Source organism: Littorina saxatilis, linkage group LG1 (assembly GCF_037325665.1).
Source record: "Littorina saxatilis isolate snail1 linkage group LG1, US_GU_Lsax_2.0, whole genome shotgun sequence".
Lineage (NCBI taxonomy): Eukaryota > Metazoa > Mollusca > Gastropoda > Littorinimorpha > Littorinidae > Littorina > Littorina saxatilis.
Genome location: NC_090245.1, coordinates 47777104 through 47795201, shown reverse-complemented (window position 1 = coordinate 47795201; position 18098 = coordinate 47777104). Strand labels below are relative to the sequence as shown.

The following is an 18098-nucleotide window of genomic DNA, read 5'->3' as shown; positions in this document are numbered from 1 at the left end:
ACGTGGTGCGAGAGTTGCGTCCCGTTGAAGTTTGCGCTGTCTGGCCGACATTTCTTCTGCTTCACAGGGGGTAGCCGGTGAAAAAGACTGCACAAAATCTCTCCTGTGTCACCCACACGTATGTTGTTGATTGTTTCGTTTATTGGTTGTATTATTGTTCCTTGTCATAACAGTACCTTGTGAACAACGCAAAGAGGAGGAAAACACTGTATGGATCTCATCAGCGTTCAACTGAACAATATGAATAGAAATAGAAAGCAAAGGCACTGAAAAATTATTTTTTATTAGATTTTAGTACGCGCTCTCCTTCTCTCTCAGTTTCTGTCTGTGTCTCTCTCGCACGCTGTCTCTGTGTGTCTCTGTGATGAATATTGTTTCAGTATGAAGTCCTTATGTGTTTCTCTTTGAAGCACCTTTTTATAGCTCGATCATGGAAAGTGCTTGAAGTTATCACAATATCAGTCAAAAATGCAGAAATTTTACTTGGCAGACTTCTGAATTTTTACAATTTAGGTTGTCTACAAAGTCATCTTACCCAGATGAACTTTGATCATGCTTTGCAACATATGTTGATGTCCAGATTGGCAGACAAGCAGTGAAGCGATTCTGTGGACATAATTTTTTGCAATCTTGAAATTCTGTTGTGTTTTTAGGCAACCCAGTTACTCAATTTGCTGTGCTGATGAAGAGACATAACAAATGCAGGAATTATATGTGCTGTTGATGCCTGTTACAGAGTTGGTGAGAATGGAGAGCATGCAGCACACAGCAAGAGGGATTCCAGACGAGGCTGCAGCGATTCATAATGCTGACAGGAAAATAACTGAAGACACAGACCTTAATGACCTCCCTGTCCACTTTCAGCCCATGAAGGATGGTGGGAGGGGCAGGGCTGCTACAGGAGTGTTGCCATCCCCCCACACACCTCTGGGTCAGCAGGTCAGCTCCAGCTTTTTGATGCTTTTCTCTGTCTGTGAAAACTTAAAAATTCCTTGAATAAACCACATGCACAGTAAATGTTGAATTATTCCCCTTCTTGTTGACCTTATCTCCTTTAGTATACTTTTCACATCGAATAAGTACCAGATGATAATGATTATGCTCAGCTAGTTATGAGAACTTTTTTGTTTACAGACGTTGGCAAATTATCAGGATCAGCAAATGTTCACAGACGCCAGGACACAGCAGCAGGAAAGAGGCTCAGCACCGATAGCAAATTACCCACCTCCGTCCCTGGGCAAGGTGGACAGTGGCTGTCAGTACAGTCCCCGCGATTTCGGCCACCTGAACCCCTCACCTGGCCTCTCTGACCCCTCGACTGGCTACAGCCACCCTGCCACCAGCGTCACAGACCAGAGGTTCATGTACCCTGGCGTCTATCCCGCCCCACCCAGTGTGACAGACAGACCGTACTATCCGCCTCATGGCATCACTCAGCATGCAGGGAGCAGTGCCGTGTACACACATACAGCCAGTGCTCTGATGCACAACAGCCTAGGGAACAATGGCAGTGCGTACAGACCTCCCGCTCTCCACCACCCTGCAGTCAGCAATGGCGCGTACAGACTGTCACACCCTGTAACCCTCTGCAACACTGTAGGCCTAAGCTCATACACAGCCGCCAGTCTGGCTGGGACAGTCACTGGCGAGCCTGGAAGACCCAGTAATATTCAGCAAGCAAGCGGTGCCAGCAGTGTGTCCCACCCAGGGCAGCAGGGAGGGAGCAGCAGCAGTGGGGGTGATAAAAATGGCAGTGGTCACGTGGGAGGTGAACCGATCAGCGGTCATGTGGGAGGTGAACGAAACAGTGGTCGCCTGGGAGGTGAACTAAACAGCGGTCACCTGGGAGGTGAACTAAACAGCAGTCACCTGGGAGGTGAACTAAACAGCAGTCACCTGGGAGGTGAACTAAACAGCGGTCATGTGGGAGGTGAAGGGAACAGCAGCGGGGGTCCAGTGGTCAAGCCCTACAAGTGTCCGGAGTGTGACGCAAGTTTTACTCGTGTGGACCACCTCAGTCGCCACCTCAGGACTCAGCGCTCACACTTTCACTCTGCCATGGTACGTCTCTCTCTTCTTATCTTTCTCTCTTCTGGTGTAGCTTTCTTTGGTCATTTTGCTTCGTCTAATTTGGCTGTGCCTGTATCATTATAATATCTTTTATCATTATTATAAAAAGTCAGCCAAGCGACCTGATTAGGTTGATTTATCACAAAGACAGTAAGCAGTTTTGCACTGTGCAGGCAGACAAAGATTCCAGCCAGACCCAGCCCCCAGCGCAGTACCACGCGTGTCCCCACTGCAGCAAGCTGTTCACGCGCCGTGACCACATGAAGCGCCACAGCAAGATTCACCTGCGCGGGGAACCGGTCAAGTGCGTCGAGTGTCTGATGTGGTTCCCCGCCAAGGCAGAGCTGAATCGTCACCTGCTGGACGTGCACGACATCCAGGTGTTCGAGTGTGCTCAGTGTGGCAAGGGCTTCCTGGAGGCTGACTACCTGACCAGACACCTGAGGGACAAACACAACATGGGTGACGAAGGGGCACAGGTAAGGCGCAGGCCAAGGGGTGTCTGTGTGTGTGTGTGTGTGTGTGGGGGGGGGGGGGTTGTGCAGCCCAGGGCATCACACAGGCTGCCTGAGGGATAATCACAACATGGGTGACGAAGGGGCACAGGTAAGGCGCGCAGGCCTTGGGGTGTGGGGGAGGGAGGGGGGGGGGGGGGTGACTCGACACAAGCTGAGGGGAATTGCAAGAAGAAGATGGCTGATGTTGAACCACCATTCACACATTGTACAGTATGGAACTATTAGTTGTGTCTTTGTATACCACGAGGGTATGTTTTATGTATACATGAAAAGTCTCACAGGAAAAGGAGTGCAAGAGCTCTGTAAAATTCCAATTCCAGAGTTCCTGGTTAAATTCTCACATAATCTCAGACCTGTTTACCAGTACGATTTGGGCGTATTTTGTACGCCAAATTTTTATCAGTACGCATAATACGCGACACACGCACAAAATACGCATAAGAAAAAGTCTAGAATACGTTTTCCGGTGTTGGTGTGCTGATTACGGGATGGTACAACTGATACCGGTTTCGGTCTAAGGGAGATAACCATGACAGCGAATCTTCAGCTGTGGAAACCTCGTTCAGTTGTTGGCACGTGCGATCGTCTGGACAATCGTGGCCCAGTGCTGATTACGGGATGGTACAACTGATACCGGTTTCGGTCTAAGGGAGATAACCATGACAGCGAATCTTCAGCTGTAGAAACCTCGTTCAGTTGTTGGCACATGCGATCGTCTGGACAATCGTGGCAAAATGAAGCGGAAAAATGTGCCAGTTTCGGATGACTGTACCAAGTCTAAACAGCAGAAACGGCAGATTTTCTTGGAGAAATACAAGAAAGAGCCAGGAATTGTAGAGTCTTCTTTGGGAAAAAGTCATGCACACTGCAAGTATTGTAAATCGGATTTCTCCGTTGCCCACTGATGCCGGGAATGGGAAAAAGTCATGCACACTGCAAGTATTGTGAATCGGATTTCTCCGTTGCCCACTGATGCCGGGAAATATGACATCGAACGACACTGTAGTTCCAAAACTCACATGGACAATGTTGCTGCAAAGAAATCCGCTGACAGCTGCCAAGGAATTATGAAGTTCATTCCCGCAAAGCAAATCCTGCCAGAAGAAAAGCCTGTAGTCCGTGCTGAAGCAATGTTTTCAGAGATGATTGTAAAAATGAACTTGCCACTGTCAACCACTTTTGTGAGAGTAACACAAGTATGAAGACAACAAGATTAACTTTTGAGCAAAGCCAAAGGGGAGAAGACTGAACAGATGCAGCTGTCAGTGGCAAGTTCATCTTTTCATTATCAATCTGTTTGGAAGACACTGGTTATAATGCTACAAACTGACAGGTAAATACAATTGTTTTATCCCTGTTGTATTGGAAGGAGTTAAATTCTGAAGGTGTTCACAAGACATGCAATTCTTACACAAACACGTTTGCACCCACGCGTACATTTTCCCTAGCGCATATATGGCTTTGCTTGCAAAGTACACCAACTTTTTGAAAAATACACTCAACTTTTTTGGAAAGTACTCTTGCCTCGGGTTTAGGGTAAACAGGTCTGTAATCTGCTCACTGTTGTGTGCCACCAGTACATTGATTTCCATGAATTGTATTTAATAGCTATGTGATGTGTTGTAGATTTAACTGTTTTGCAGGTGTCCAAAGGAAGCGATTCCTCCCAGCACGATATGAGAGCGCCGTATCGGTGTGGCATCTGTTCGCTGTACTTCGCCACAGAGAGTGAGAGCACAGCACACATGAACCTACACTCCAGGCAGGGCTCGAACCCTGCTCCCACCGTGCCCCTAGCGCCCAGCCAGAGAGTGGACGTGAGGGACGTGGCCTCCCTGTCTTCCTCGCTGGCCCCCGTCTGGCCGGGGCTGCCCCACCAGCAGCACAACAGGGCGTTGGCCCTCCTTGGGGGACACCTGGCAGGGCCGCCCTTCTCACACACACAGCTTCAGCCCCTCAAAGCTGCACCCTACGTCAGTAATGGTGTCAACACACACCTCTTCCCTCCCTCTCACGCTCCACTGGGGGGCCAAGAGATCAAGAGAGAGCCCTGTGACAGGGACTGCGCCACAAACACCTCTGGGCTTCAAGGCATAGAGAATGGGGAGGTGGAGAGGGGTGCTGAAAACAAAAGCCATCTGTCTGTATTCAGACCCGATCCCATGACCCAGCCGTCAGCCAAGCGGCCGTTTGTATGCGGTGTGTGCGGCAGTGCATTCGCTCGACCTCCGTCATTGAAGATTCACCTGCGGAAGCACTGCGGCCACCGCCCTTTCTCCTGCATGGAGTGCACGGCCAGCTTTGCCAGTGCAAGCAACCTGCTGCGACACCAGCGCACGCACTCCGGGGAGCGCCCCTTTAAGTGTGACCAGTGCACCGCCGCCTTCACACACAAGGGGGCGCTCATCAACCACGAGCGAGTTCACACGGGTCAGCGGCCGTACGAGTGCGAGTTGTGCGGGGCGTCCTTTGCCCGATGTGACGCTCTCAGTCGACACAAGAAGACCCACAAAGAGAACAGGATCAAAATGGAACAAGAGGCACTGAGTGCAGGCTTGTTTGCACTGTACAGCTAACTTCAACACCACGTTTCATCACTGGGCCAGGACCAAGAAGAGGATAATGTTAGAGTGGAACAAGAGGTGCTGAGTGAGTAGCAAGGTTGTTAGCAGTGTATGATTGAATCCTCTAGCTTTTGAAAAGGTGAGGGGAAAAACCAACAGAAGTAGACTGCTGATGTTTCAAAATTAAAGAATCCAGAACATTTTGGAAAGGTTTGACAATGGGTACCCCTACTGATCTGAACGCTTTGTTTGATCCAGTGGTTAGTGAAGTGTGTCGGCTTAGCTTTCAGGAGGCCGGCCATGTGAGCATTTTCTGCCATGGTTGAATTTGAAGGTCCCATGTGGTGGAGTCAGTGTGAGCATTTTGTGTCCCGTTTTAGAACTTGAAGGTACCACATATAGTGGAGTGTGTGTGCACACTGTCAATTGAAGGGTTCAGCGTCTGGACTATGAGCATCAGGGCGGGGAGATAGCTTGGTTGGTAGCGGTGCTTGCTTGAAACCTATTGTTGCTATCGGCGTGGGTTCGGCAAGGGATTTATTTCTTAGGGTCAACTTTGTGCAGACTCTTGTCATTGATCGAACAACCCCGTGTGCTCACACGTGCGCGATAAAGATCCCAAGTTCACAGCGAAAGTCTCATGGCTTGGAAACAAGAAAACATGCATGCAGGAATAAAACGAAGAAAAAATTTGGTAGCACCATATTGTATGGCAGCTCGCTTTCCCCAGTGAGAAAGCAGCCCGAATTTCCATGAGGGTAACCTCACAAGACGATATGATACCAATTCTTATACCAAATAGCAATACCATCCGGATCCAGGGTATTTCTGTCAGATGTGTTTGGTGCATGTTGGAAAAGGTTTGACTGGCTGTATGAATGCATTGTTGGAGATGATGGAAACCAAGACAGCGGGGATATAGGTCAGTTGGTAGCGCGCTGGATTTGTATTCAGTTGGCCGCTGTCAGCGTGAGTTCGATCCCAGGTTCGGCGGAAATTTATTTCAGAGTCAACTTTGTGTGCAGACTCTCTTCGGTGTCCGAACCCTCCCCCCGTGTACACTACATTGGGTGTGCACTTTAAAGATCCCACGATTGACAAAAGGGTCTTTCCTGGCAAAATTGCTTAGGCACAGTTAATAATTGTCTACCTATACCCGTGTGACTTGGAATAATAGGCCGCGAAAGGTAAATATGCGCCGAAATGGCTGCAATCTACTGGCCGTATAAAATTTCATCTCACACGGCATCACTGCAGAGCGCCTAGAACTGTACCCACGGAATATGCGCGATATAAGCCTCATTGATTGATTGATCATCATGGCTTTCATTCACGGACTGTGGAACTGTCGCCTGCTCTTTCCTTCATTTCAGCATTAATGATTGTGAAGCGTATGAGTTGTGCATGATGAATCTCTGGTACTTGACATGTGCGTGGCATGTGGGGGGATGGATGGTTTCTGTCATGGTACTGTTGAAATCATTCTGTTGGCCCTCCACTGTGTGAATGTGACCATGTCTTGAGGCAGTTCAAAAGCCTTGCAGTTTTCCTTTTTTTATTTTGTATGCCTTCCCATGCATCCAAATCCAAAACAGAATCGACAGTTTGTTTGCTTTCTTTGATGCAATATGCAATCTTACATTGATTGCAAAATGCTTGATGTTCATGGCTGCTGTGCATGAAAAAAGTTACCAACTGAGTTGGAACCAACTATGATCACAATCAAACAACAATTTCAACCCAATTTGACAGTGTGTTAGGTTCACAACAGGTTGGTAACTTTCTTGTGCACATCAGCCCTGATGTCTACATGTCCATGTGTATACTGTGTAAAGAAGAAGGGCTGGGTGTGTTGATTGTACATACTGCCTGCACACTGGTGTCTGTCTTCCTGGTTGTCTTCCCTTTGTTGTCTTGTCGGCTGTGGTCTGTTCCAGGAGTTACAGATTTGATAGAATTATATTTGCAGCAATCTCAGAGTGACAGGCATTACATTTTGGGGTGCCAGCTCTTTTTAGTACTATACTCATTGTGCCATAAATTGCTTTGATTAACAATAACACACACACACAAACTGCACAGGTGTGATAGAAGTTAGATAGTACCTGATGCTTGATACACAAAGCAGGGTGCTGTAGTGAGACATTATCACTGTGAAAAAGAGAGGGGTACTTTATGCTTTATTACAGAAGGACTGTGCTGTTGAGCAGGCTGTATGATTATTAACTAAGTTTCTTGCTCTGGTTCAGTACTTCTAGAAGAATGACAGGATCTGCGTGTGTTGATGTGTGTGTGTGTGCGTGCGTGTGTGTGCTAAATTTCAGATTAGATGGTATTTTGTTTAATGTTATAAAGGTGCACAGCTGAGGGCATTCACTTGTTCAGTGTAGATAAATGTACTTAACATGAAAGCTGTCTCTCAACGGTTGTGCATGTTTTAATGGAAGCTGATCTGACATTTTTTACAATGCATGTGTGTATGTTCACATGCAAAAAGTCCCATGTGTCTATAATTTTGTGTTAGCAGAGATGTGTACAAAGATGTTTGGTGTGTTTATAACTGAAGGTGTACCACATGTGTCTGTAACTTTGTGTTAGCTCAGTTGTGTACAGAGATGTATGGTGTGTTTGTACGAGGAATAAACCCAACAAAATGATCAAACCGTTTTTGTTAATGTTTCAGGTCACCGATAAAAAAACCCACTTCAACTGGTATCACTTGCAGAGATGACGTTATTATATCATTATGATTGTTATAAATTATGATGTTTCAAAACATGTTACTTTTGCATGTGCTTGAAAATGGGGTCTTTTATCAAGCACCATGTACACTTCTATGTCTTTGAAAGACTTTAGCTTGGTAATGGCACAATAGAAATTACTACAGATTTGAAAATAGTTACATGAATCAAAGCTGCTCCAAAACTGAACTAAATGTAAAAATGAGAAAATTGTTGAGATCACACATTTTTTGCTATGAACTATCTATGCTGATAAAAAAACTAAAAGAGGCAAAATGTTTTGATCTTCATTTGATTTTGCATGATTTAAAAAAATTCACTGTACAAAATTAATGTGCAAATGTTGTAACAAAATACAGATATAGGTAAACTGTGTGTCTGGGTTTGGACATCTGTGTGTGTGTGTGTGTGTGTGTGTGTGTGTGTGTGTGTGTGTGTGTGTGTGTCACTATGAGTGCATGTGGTCACGGATTATATTAAAGACCATCATCAACACTGTGTATGTGTGTATGTGTGTGTGTGTGTGTGTAAGAGACAGCCATTTGAAACTTCTGTAACACTCTGACCCCCTCAATCCCACCTAATCCCAACTTACAACACATACACCTCCCCACACCCCCCCGCAGAAAAAACCCACTCAATCCCACCCAATCCCAACTTACAACACATACACCTCCCCACTCCCCCCCCCGCAGAAAAAAACCACTCAATCCCACCCAATCCCAACTTACAACACATACACCTCCCACACCCCCCCCCCCCCCCCCCCCCCCCCCCCCCCCGCAGAAAAAAAACACTCAATCCCACCCAATCCCAACTTACAACACATACACCTCCCCCACACCCCACACCCCGCAGAAAAAAACCACTCAATCCCACCCAATCCCAACTTACAACACATACACCTCCCCACACCCCCCGCAGAAAAAAACCCACCCTTCACATACACATAAAGGGGGGGGGGGGGGTAGGGGGGGGTGTATCAAACACTGGAACGGAGCAGTGTTGGTTGCCAGGGGAGCTTATGCATTTGTGGCGTGTGCAGAGTGCAATCCCCTACAATTTTGACAACATGGCAAGCTGAGGCGAGTGTTGACTGATCCCGTGCATCGTTGTGTTGTATCTATGCTAGGCCGTTGCGTGTGACTCTCTCCTGCTTGCATGACATCGGGTGGCGCTGACTTCAGAAGGTAAACAACGGATACTTTGCACGTGCATTGCTTTTGCAACTTGCACACGAACCAAGAGTCGTCACAACCACTTAGTGACTTAGGCCACACAAAAAAAGTATGTTTCTGGTCACCCGACCCTTCCTAGTTTTTTCCTGCCGACCCTAGACTATTTTTTTTATTGCATTTGTAAAAAAAAAAAAGCGTCAAAACAGAAGGCAGACGACACAAGGGGGATAACCCCGCATCCCTTTTGTCTCATTTGTTTTGTAATGTGTTGTCTTTCTCTTTGTATAGTAGGTCCAGTCTCTTTGGGTCACTGTATAGTTATTTTCTACCCTGACCCCCCCAAAAAAACACAAATTTCCCTACCTACCTACCCTATTTTTTGTAGCCATGTTACCAGTAACATACAACTTTTAGGGGGCCTTATACTGGTAGATAGCAAGACGGAGCTTGGAATCTGAAAAAAAGTGTGAACAGTGGAACCCCCCTTTTAAGACCTCTAATAATCTGTGAAAATCAGGTCTTAAAAAGAAGGGAGTCTTAAAATGAAGGTAAATATACAGAGGTTATGAACAGGAAATCTGAAAAAGGAGCGAGTTTTAAATTTGGGTCTGTTTCCAAGTGTCATAATGGCAGTTGATGCGTAGTGTTGTGGTTTGTTGGAGTGCGCCGTGCGGCCCAACACATACGTCTTCAGCACTCGAGGTTTCTGTCAGGGTTACCTCACCCTTAGCTCATGGCCCAAGGACCTGCCCTGTGAGCACAAGGTTGGTCCATATTAGTCTGGCCTCTACCCTTCGGCCTGTCCAGCTTGGGAAGCCCTGCCAGGAGTTTACACTCCCGCTGGCATAGCTCTTAGGGTCACCGAGACACGCAAACCACCACACCACGTTAAGGAATGGGCCATGTGGTGGAAAATTTGGGTCTTACAAGGGGGTTCCACTTTAAATTGTTTATTTGGTGTCCCTTTAATGCTTTATTGAACGAGCATTGCATGACACATGTCAGTGAAAATTGAAATAAGCAGAGTCAGTCTTATGCACGGCCGGTTGCTTCCTGCTGTCACTTTAACCCTTTCACTGCTACAGGGCGTCAGCTGTGGTCCTGGGTAACTTGCTGTATCAGACAACAAACCGTATAATAAGCAACAACAGAAGAAGAAGAAAAGCAACAACGTGCGGGTGTGTGGTGTATTCATGTATACATCAAGGGCACGTACACTGTAATTAATTAAGTTGTCAATTCAGGTAATGCTCTGTAGATAAACATCTCCTGGCAGCGAACAGGTTAAGTTGTCACTGCATGTCAAAAGTGAAGGGTTGTTGTGTCATCATCAGTCATCACCATTATATTTTCATGATGTGCAGTGTGGAGTTCCTGACAGACTGGCAAGATGACGAGGAAAGATGCAGCTGCAACAGGCAACACGCCAATGGAGCAACATCGCAAACAAATTGGTATGACTGCATGTCGCATGATACCACAGTGTTGTGTGTGTGTTTGTGTGTGCAGGGATGGCGTCAGGCATCGGACATATAACGATGAAAATCCCCAAATGTCCGATTCACATTGCCGCATGTCGATCAGATGTCCTATCGTTTTAGCCTGAGGGTGGTCATTGTCCGATATGTACTCCATTCCTTCGGACAGCGCGATATTCGTTAATTTTCATTTCAAGATACAAATCTTCTAAAAGACCGAACGCTCTCGTGTTCAGCTGACACTGAAGTTGCCAGTGCCGCGTGCGGATCTTTTCTTTTGTCGGGAATTCCCGAACCGTTTGCGGTATGCGCCGTTTGGGTATAACCGTCTCGGTGCAGCGCACTGATCTAAAAATAGTGGATTATTTTTAGATCAGTGCATGCTACAGGAGTACGGGAGACAACTCCAACTGACTAAATTTGTCGTCTGCTTTTGTTTTCGATACGAGACGAAGCACTGAATTATGCCGCTGAAAAAAAAACTAAAGCCTGCAAAAGATCAGCATTAGATCAAACCGATCATTTTGTTTTTCAATTTTTATCCAAATCATGCAGTTTGTAATCAAAGTAAGAGCTCTAAAGTTGTTCATGTTGGTTTCTTTTTTGTGGTTTCTTTGAAACTAAACAAATACAACATTATACGCACACTGTGTTGATGTATTTACTATATTATGTGTGTGTTCTACAGCGCGCGCGCGTGGGTGTGTGTGTGCCTGTGTGTGTGGGCGCATGACTTTGGAACAATTCCATGGAATGTGTTATAAGCTGTTTGGCGCAAATTCATAATGTCCTATTACACTTTCTGAAAGCGGTCAAATGTCCTATTGATGCTGAAGAACTCGGGACATTTGTCTTATAGGTATGAATTTGTAGCAACATCCCTGTACTGTGTTTGTGTGTGTGTGTGTGTGTGTGTGTGTGTGTGTGTGTGTGTGTGTGTGTGTGTGTGTGTGTGTGTGTGTGTGTGTGAGTGATTGAAGTTGAAAAATATGTTTTTTAAAGGGTTACGCAGCATCTGAGTCTACCTTTGATTTTTTTTTTTATTGACACATCTGATTACTAAAAGTTTTACAGTAGTAAAAGCATTCTCTGTACCACAATCAAAAAAGAAATACTCATTCCCTAAAGACTGCTGAACACCATGCATTTTTCATGTAACCACCGTTTTGCCCAAAATTCGCACAAAATTGCTAAAATAAGGGCCTGAAAGCAAAAAAACCAAACTAAAATGGTAACCCTATTCTTTTTTACATTAAATGAATGTGAATAGTGTCTATATCTTGCCCAGAAAATATTAGAGCACTCGCATATTCCTTATAATACCTATGATTTTTATTCCAAAAAGTAGGGGGTAGGGGTATAAAAGATGCTGCCACTCGAAAAAAAGCACGTTGACCTACAGTTTTCTTGTGTTTATTTTGAAGGTAAGATATCAAATATCCTGCTGCAAGAAAATCAGAGTGCTGTCATATTTTCTTTTGTCATTATGGTTGTTTGAACAACAAGATTCGCTGATTTTTGTAATTATTTCAACACAGGATGTCGTTATCGGTTTGAGTTTACTTTAATTTTTTGTGTCAATTGACATATTTTGTTACTAAAAAGCATATTCTACCTACCACAATACAAAAAAAGTACCCATTCACTAATGACTGCTGAACACCATGCATATCATATAACCACTGGTTTGGTCAAAATGTTCAGAAACTGCCGAAAAGAGGGCCTCATAGCAAAAAAACTAAAACGTTGTCCCTACTTTTTTTTGCACTAAATTAATGTGGATGGTGTCTATATCTTGCCCAGAAAATATTAGAGCACTGTCATGTTTTTGGTCAAATGCCGCGTATCCCTTTAAAAACACAAATCATACAGACTTAAACTGACCACACAAAAAACTCCTATGATGCACTTGAACTGGTTTGCAATGAAGTAGATTTCTCTTAGTATGAGTCTATCTGAGAGTTTTTCTGAACATTTCCTGGAATTTTAGTCTTTATTCTATGCTTGCTGGTCTTATTTTGAGGAAGACTAAGAGTTGATGTGTGTGTTTTCAGGCAAGCAGGACTGGAAGAAATCCAAGAAAGATGTCAAAGCTCGGAAACGAGCCGCGGATGAACAGTCAGAACTTGGCATTATGGTCAGTGTGTGTGTGGGTGTGTTCATATAAATTTGTGTTTGTGTTGTGCACTTTAAACTTGCATAACTCACCTATAGACAGCATGGAAAAATACCAATGAAAATAACTCAATTTTGACAAATTAGTGATGGTTAAATAATTAACAAGAACAAACAGTAAATACAAAATTCATTACTGGTTAACTTTGCTCTGTCGTTTTAAAGAAAAAAAACACCCTCTATTGTGTTTTGCAGCATGCCTATTCAGAATAATTGTTTACAATTCGTCGGTGAAATCGTGGGACACCGTAAGTGACTTTTGGCACAAAGTCACTTACGAGGTCCTACGATTTCACCTACGAATTGTTGTTTTCGGAAACACGGACCCAAAGCCAAATCTCGGTTCCGCAGATCAAACAAACAGCCTGATTGGCTTTGACTTTGACAATCCACGTTTTAACTGAAGCTCAAAACCGTACACTACTTAGAAGTGTCACATAATAATGAACATTGTGTTTTGTTATTATCCAGTATGAATGAAAACTTGTGTAAACGATGACAAAGATGTGTATTGTAGTGATGATACGTATGTTAACACTTACAGGGGGTGTTGGGTGTGCTGGCAGTGTTGCTGGCGCTGTTGGGGGGACTCTACGGTTTTCTCTACTGGTACATTGGGGACACGTCACGGCCCAGTGAACAGACACCCACCTGAACTGACCCACCACCATGCCTATGGAATCTGAATGGATGCATTTTTTTTACTTCGTATTCTTTTTGGCAACATTTCTGTCTATCTTTGATCAACAAAAAACATGAATTGGGGGGTGGGGGGTGGGGACATGCATGTGTGTGTGAGCAGTGTATTCAGAGAAGACTAGAAGGCTCTGATAAATGTAAACACCTAGAAAATAGTTATCATGATGAATTTTAATACCACCCCCCCCCCCCCCTCCCAGATATATATCACTTTTTTAAATTGTGATTTGTGTCAATCCAAAAATGTGTGCAGATGTGCAATTGTCATGTGTCTTTTAACATAGTTTGAAAAGAGATTTTTTGATTTTTATGTGTTCGTTTCGGTGCACAAGGACACAGTTGGCAGATATATACCCCCGACCAGGCAGGTTATACTTACATTGTTCTCTGTACACACTGTCTTGTCACGTACAGCGTGGACTTGTCCCAGTAATGTTGTATGATGAGCTTTATTTTAGATTGAGGGTGGAACGATTTGGCCTCTTTCTAATATTTGCAACTGTTAAAGGCACAGTAAGCCTCCCGTAAACCATCACAGATACTGTTAGGCTTTTACACACAGTACAAACACCCTTTCATTTAAACACTCACTGCTTGAGAACATCCTAGGTGCCCTCCGTAAAGAGCGAGCAATTTTCAAAGAATTAATTTTTGCGTGGTTTATCTTACCCCTGAGCCATTGTGAACCCGTGTGATCCAGTTTCCCTTTTTCACAATGTTGTCGTCAGTTTGTAATTCGCTGTGAGCTTATCTGCAATAGCATGTTATTATGTACCTCTTCTTCTTCTGCGTTCGTGGGCTGAAACTCCCACGTACACTCATGTTTTTGCACGAGTGGAATTTTACGTGTATGACCGTTTTTACCCCGCCACTTAGGCAGCCATACGCCGCTTTCGGAGGAAGCATGCTGGGTATTTTCGTGTTTCTATAACCCACCGAACTCTGACATGGATTACAGGATCTTTTCCGTGCGCACTTGGTCTTGTGCTTGCGTGTACACACGGAGGTGTTCGGACACCGAGGAGAGTCTGCACACAAAGTTGACTCTGAGAAATAAATCTCTCGCCGAACGTGGGGACGAACTCACGCTGACAGCGGCCAACTGGATACAAATCCAGCGCGCTACCGACTGAGCTACATCCCCGCCCGTATTATGTACCTCTGACTATGCACGAAACAAACGGCTGTGGTTCACAAGAACTCTAGCGATAGCTTTTGACTGTTCAGAGGAACAGGCGATAGGCATAAACCGTCATTTGCTACGAGAACCACGACCTTGCGTGACCCTGCTTTCAAAACTTCGAATTGTACTGATGTTGTCTTGATGAAAAAAGTATTCTTTTATGATTTAAGAATGTTTGTGTAACAAGCTGTCAATTTATTATTTAGATTTTAAAAGTTAGGTCTAGCGCCAAAACGCACCACGGTCTGATTGTGTGAGGAGACAATCCGCAAAATTAATTCTTTGAAAATTGCTCGCTCTTTACGTAGGGCATCTCAACCGCAACACGGTATCCTAGTGGTGAGGCGTCCGCCCAGTGAGCGGGAGGTCGTGGGTTCGAACCCCGGCCGGGTCATACCTAAGACTTTAAAATTGGCAATCCAGTGGCTGCTCCGCCTGGCGTCTGGCATTATGGGGTTAGTGCTAGGACTGGTTGGTCCGGTGTCAGAATAATGTGACTGGGTGAGACATGAAGCCTGTGCTGCGACTTCTGTCTTGTGTGTGGCGCACGTTAAATGTCAAAGCAGCACCGCCCTGATATCACCCTTCGTGGTGGACTGGGCGTTAAGCAAACAAACAAACAAACGTAGGGCATCTAGGATGTTCCCGTTCGGTAAGCGTTCAAATGGAAGGGTGTTGTACTGTGTGTAAAAGCCTGACAGTATCTGTGATGGTTTACGGGAGGCTTACTGTGCCTTTAATGTCTGTTCTATTTTTATTCATTTGGTTTTTGTTATGAACTTGTGATGTTTTTGCTGAGTTTGTTTTCAGTATGCAATTGATTGTTCTATGAATTATTACAGAATTCCAGATTATGTATAAGAGCAAGCTTTAAGAACATGCAGTTGATTGGTGTGTCATGCTTTGCCTCAAACTTAAACATTGTTCATACAATGTGGGTGAAGCTGGTGATACAGGGTGTGTCTTGGGAACAGGTCTTTTTGACACAATAGTTGATGTTTAAAAATAACTCTGTCGGGTTTGTACTGGTTGTGAAAGAGTGAATAGTCTTGCTTTTATTGAGTTAAACTTTCCCATGTAACATCATAGGCCAGTCACTAGTGAGGGGTGTGTCTGAAACACGTGGACATTACAGGCCAGTCACTAGTGAGGGGTGTGTCTGAAACACGTGGACATTACAGGCCAGTCACTAGCGAGGGGTGTGTCTGAAACATGTGGACAAGGAGCACATGTAGAAAGCTTGAGTATTCGCTTTTTCAGAACGTGTACGAAACCGACAGAATTTTTTCTGGAGTTTTATTACATGTACATGTACATGTATTCACTTCACTCCCAATAGGCCCTGTCTTTCGCATTCATTCATTCCTGAAATCTCAAGTCTGCAAATTGTGAACACAGTGTTTTTATTAATTGACACATCACGTCCACAAAGGCTGACTACTGTCCTGGCGATTATAAACATTAGCTGGTGCAATGTATGTTTATTATATAGGAAACTAAATGCATGTGCTGTGAGGATTACTATCAGGCTTAGAATGGAACAGTTTTACTTACTGGAAACTTGCATTCTCCCATTAAGGTAATATATTGTACTACGTTGCAAGCCCCTGGAGCAATTTTTTTATTAGTGCTTTTGTGAACAAGAAACAATTAACAAGTGGCTCTATCCCATCTCCCCCCCTTTCCCCGTCGCGATATAACCTTCGTGGTTGAAAACGACGTTAAACACCAAATAAAGAAAGAAAGAACAGTTTTACTTGTCCATGTTACTACACATATCGTCAGCAAATTGTAACATGATGTAACAACGATATACAGTGAAGTGAAAATATTGTAACTTATGCAGCGTACGTGTGTGACTGGGTTTGGCTGTGACTGCAGCTATGAGTTGATTAGCCATTTACAGATGAACAAAATGTTTCTGATGTGTATGGACAGAGTGCAATGTGCAAAAAGTTTGAGTGAATGGTTGTAATTTGTGTTCAGTGTATACACTGAAATTTACCTTTTTGTAAATAGAATGATAATTTAAAATTGTATCAAATGCGTCAATGGATTTTCCTTTATGCAATATATGGTTATGCACTTTTTCAGTACATTTATACATACATCCCTATGCACTGTATGATTTTGGCCTTTGCTAGTATAAAAGAATGGTGAAGCTAATTCACTTTATGGAGACAAGAAGCATTTAGATGAACGGTGAGGCTCATGCAATTCACAGCATGACCATGGTGTATCTAAATGCTTCTTATCTCAATAAAGTGAATAGGACCCTGAAGTAGTGACAGATGTACAGCAGTGTCTTTCTATGTGTGTATTGTTTTGTTAGTTCTTTGTGGTGCCAGACTGTTCCATACCTTAAGTATAGTGACTTGCAGCTACACAAGGCTAGTATGCAATTGTGGATTTGGTTATGCCTTATGGCCTAGGTCCAATTATATGCTGGTCTTTTTTATGATGTGGTTAGTTATAATCTATCGTTGTATGTGAATGGTTAAGACCTTGTAATGTGTAAATGATCACAGTCTGAGGGTAGCTTTACTACAATGCAATGTATTAATGACCACACGCCTTCTGCAATGCATGCTTAACTCATTGTCTCCCAGGTACGGATATATCCGTACCCACTCATATGGCTCTATCTGACCAGGTACGGATATATCTGCTCAGACTGTTAGGTTCAGTTGCTTCCTGTAACGTCCATCTAACGCCTGCATTCCAGCATGTTGTTACACAGTTTCTACAATTCTGAGTGACCTGCTGCAGCACAGCTGGTCTCAGCTAAAAAAAAACCTTGGTCAACATAGGTGGGGTAAAAAGTGTTAAAGCCCAAATGCATTGTATGAATGGTTATGGTTTTATGACTCTAAAATGGTCACAATCCCAATACAACGCATGCTTACAGTCCCACTGTCATGTATTAATTGATACAGTTTAAGGACTTTAGAATGTTCCTTGGTAGATAAGTCAGTGGCGGAAGCTATGTATGTACTGAGCAAATAAGTTGTCTCTATAGTCTTCACCATGGCAGACAGTTTGCGTCAGTTCAGAGGGAGGAGAGAAGAGTTATACATGGTTGGTCAGGTGAGGGTAGGGGGGGGGGGGGGGGGGGGCTCTATACATCCATTCAGCCACTCAGGGTCTGGTCCAGGTGAACAACATTAACAGGGTTATGAATAAACATGAGGTTTGCACAATTATGTACCAATAAAACATCCAGAAAGTGTGATCTTGCCATCGTTTTATTTAACGGAACCTTACAATTTGTGACAAAACAAAACATGCATTATAAATCTTATAACGTTTATAAATTAAAGTTACATTAACAAACCATTCTTGTTTTGTTTTGCTTCTGAATTTTGGAACGTTAGCAGTCTTATCTGTTTTGGGATTTCAGACAGTGAAAGATTTATTCTCTCATTGATTTTATTTACTATTCACTATATCAAATTCCCCCCGCGGGTTAGGGGGAAGAATTTACCCGATGCT

The 18098-nt window shown here is 44.0% G+C and overlaps 2 protein-coding genes across 2 annotated transcripts; both read left to right on the top strand.

Moving 5' to 3' along the window:
• Positions 1 to 5: 5 nt before the first annotated feature.
• Positions 6 to 8320, top strand: LOC138971845 (zinc finger and SCAN domain-containing protein 2-like). Its single transcript, XM_070344677.1, has 6 exons — positions 6 to 118; positions 737 to 939; positions 1135 to 2061; positions 2244 to 2549; positions 4232 to 5237; positions 7836 to 8320. Exons 2-5 carry the CDS (start codon positions 748 to 750, stop codon positions 5162 to 5164), a joined length of 2358 nt encoding a protein of 785 aa, XP_070200778.1. The 5' UTR covers positions 6 to 118; positions 737 to 747; the 3' UTR covers positions 5165 to 5237; positions 7836 to 8320.
• A 624-nt stretch (positions 8321 to 8944) lies between these two features.
• Positions 8945 to 17944, top strand: LOC138971933 (triple QxxK/R motif-containing protein-like). Its single transcript, XM_070344782.1, has 4 exons — positions 8945 to 9083; positions 10436 to 10525; positions 12604 to 12686; positions 13269 to 17944. The coding sequence occupies exons 2-4, from the start codon at positions 10462 to 10464 to the stop codon at positions 13377 to 13379; spliced, it is 258 nt and encodes an 85-aa protein (XP_070200883.1). The 5' UTR covers positions 8945 to 9083; positions 10436 to 10461; the 3' UTR covers positions 13380 to 17944.
• The last annotated feature ends 154 nt before the right edge of the window (positions 17945 to 18098 follow it).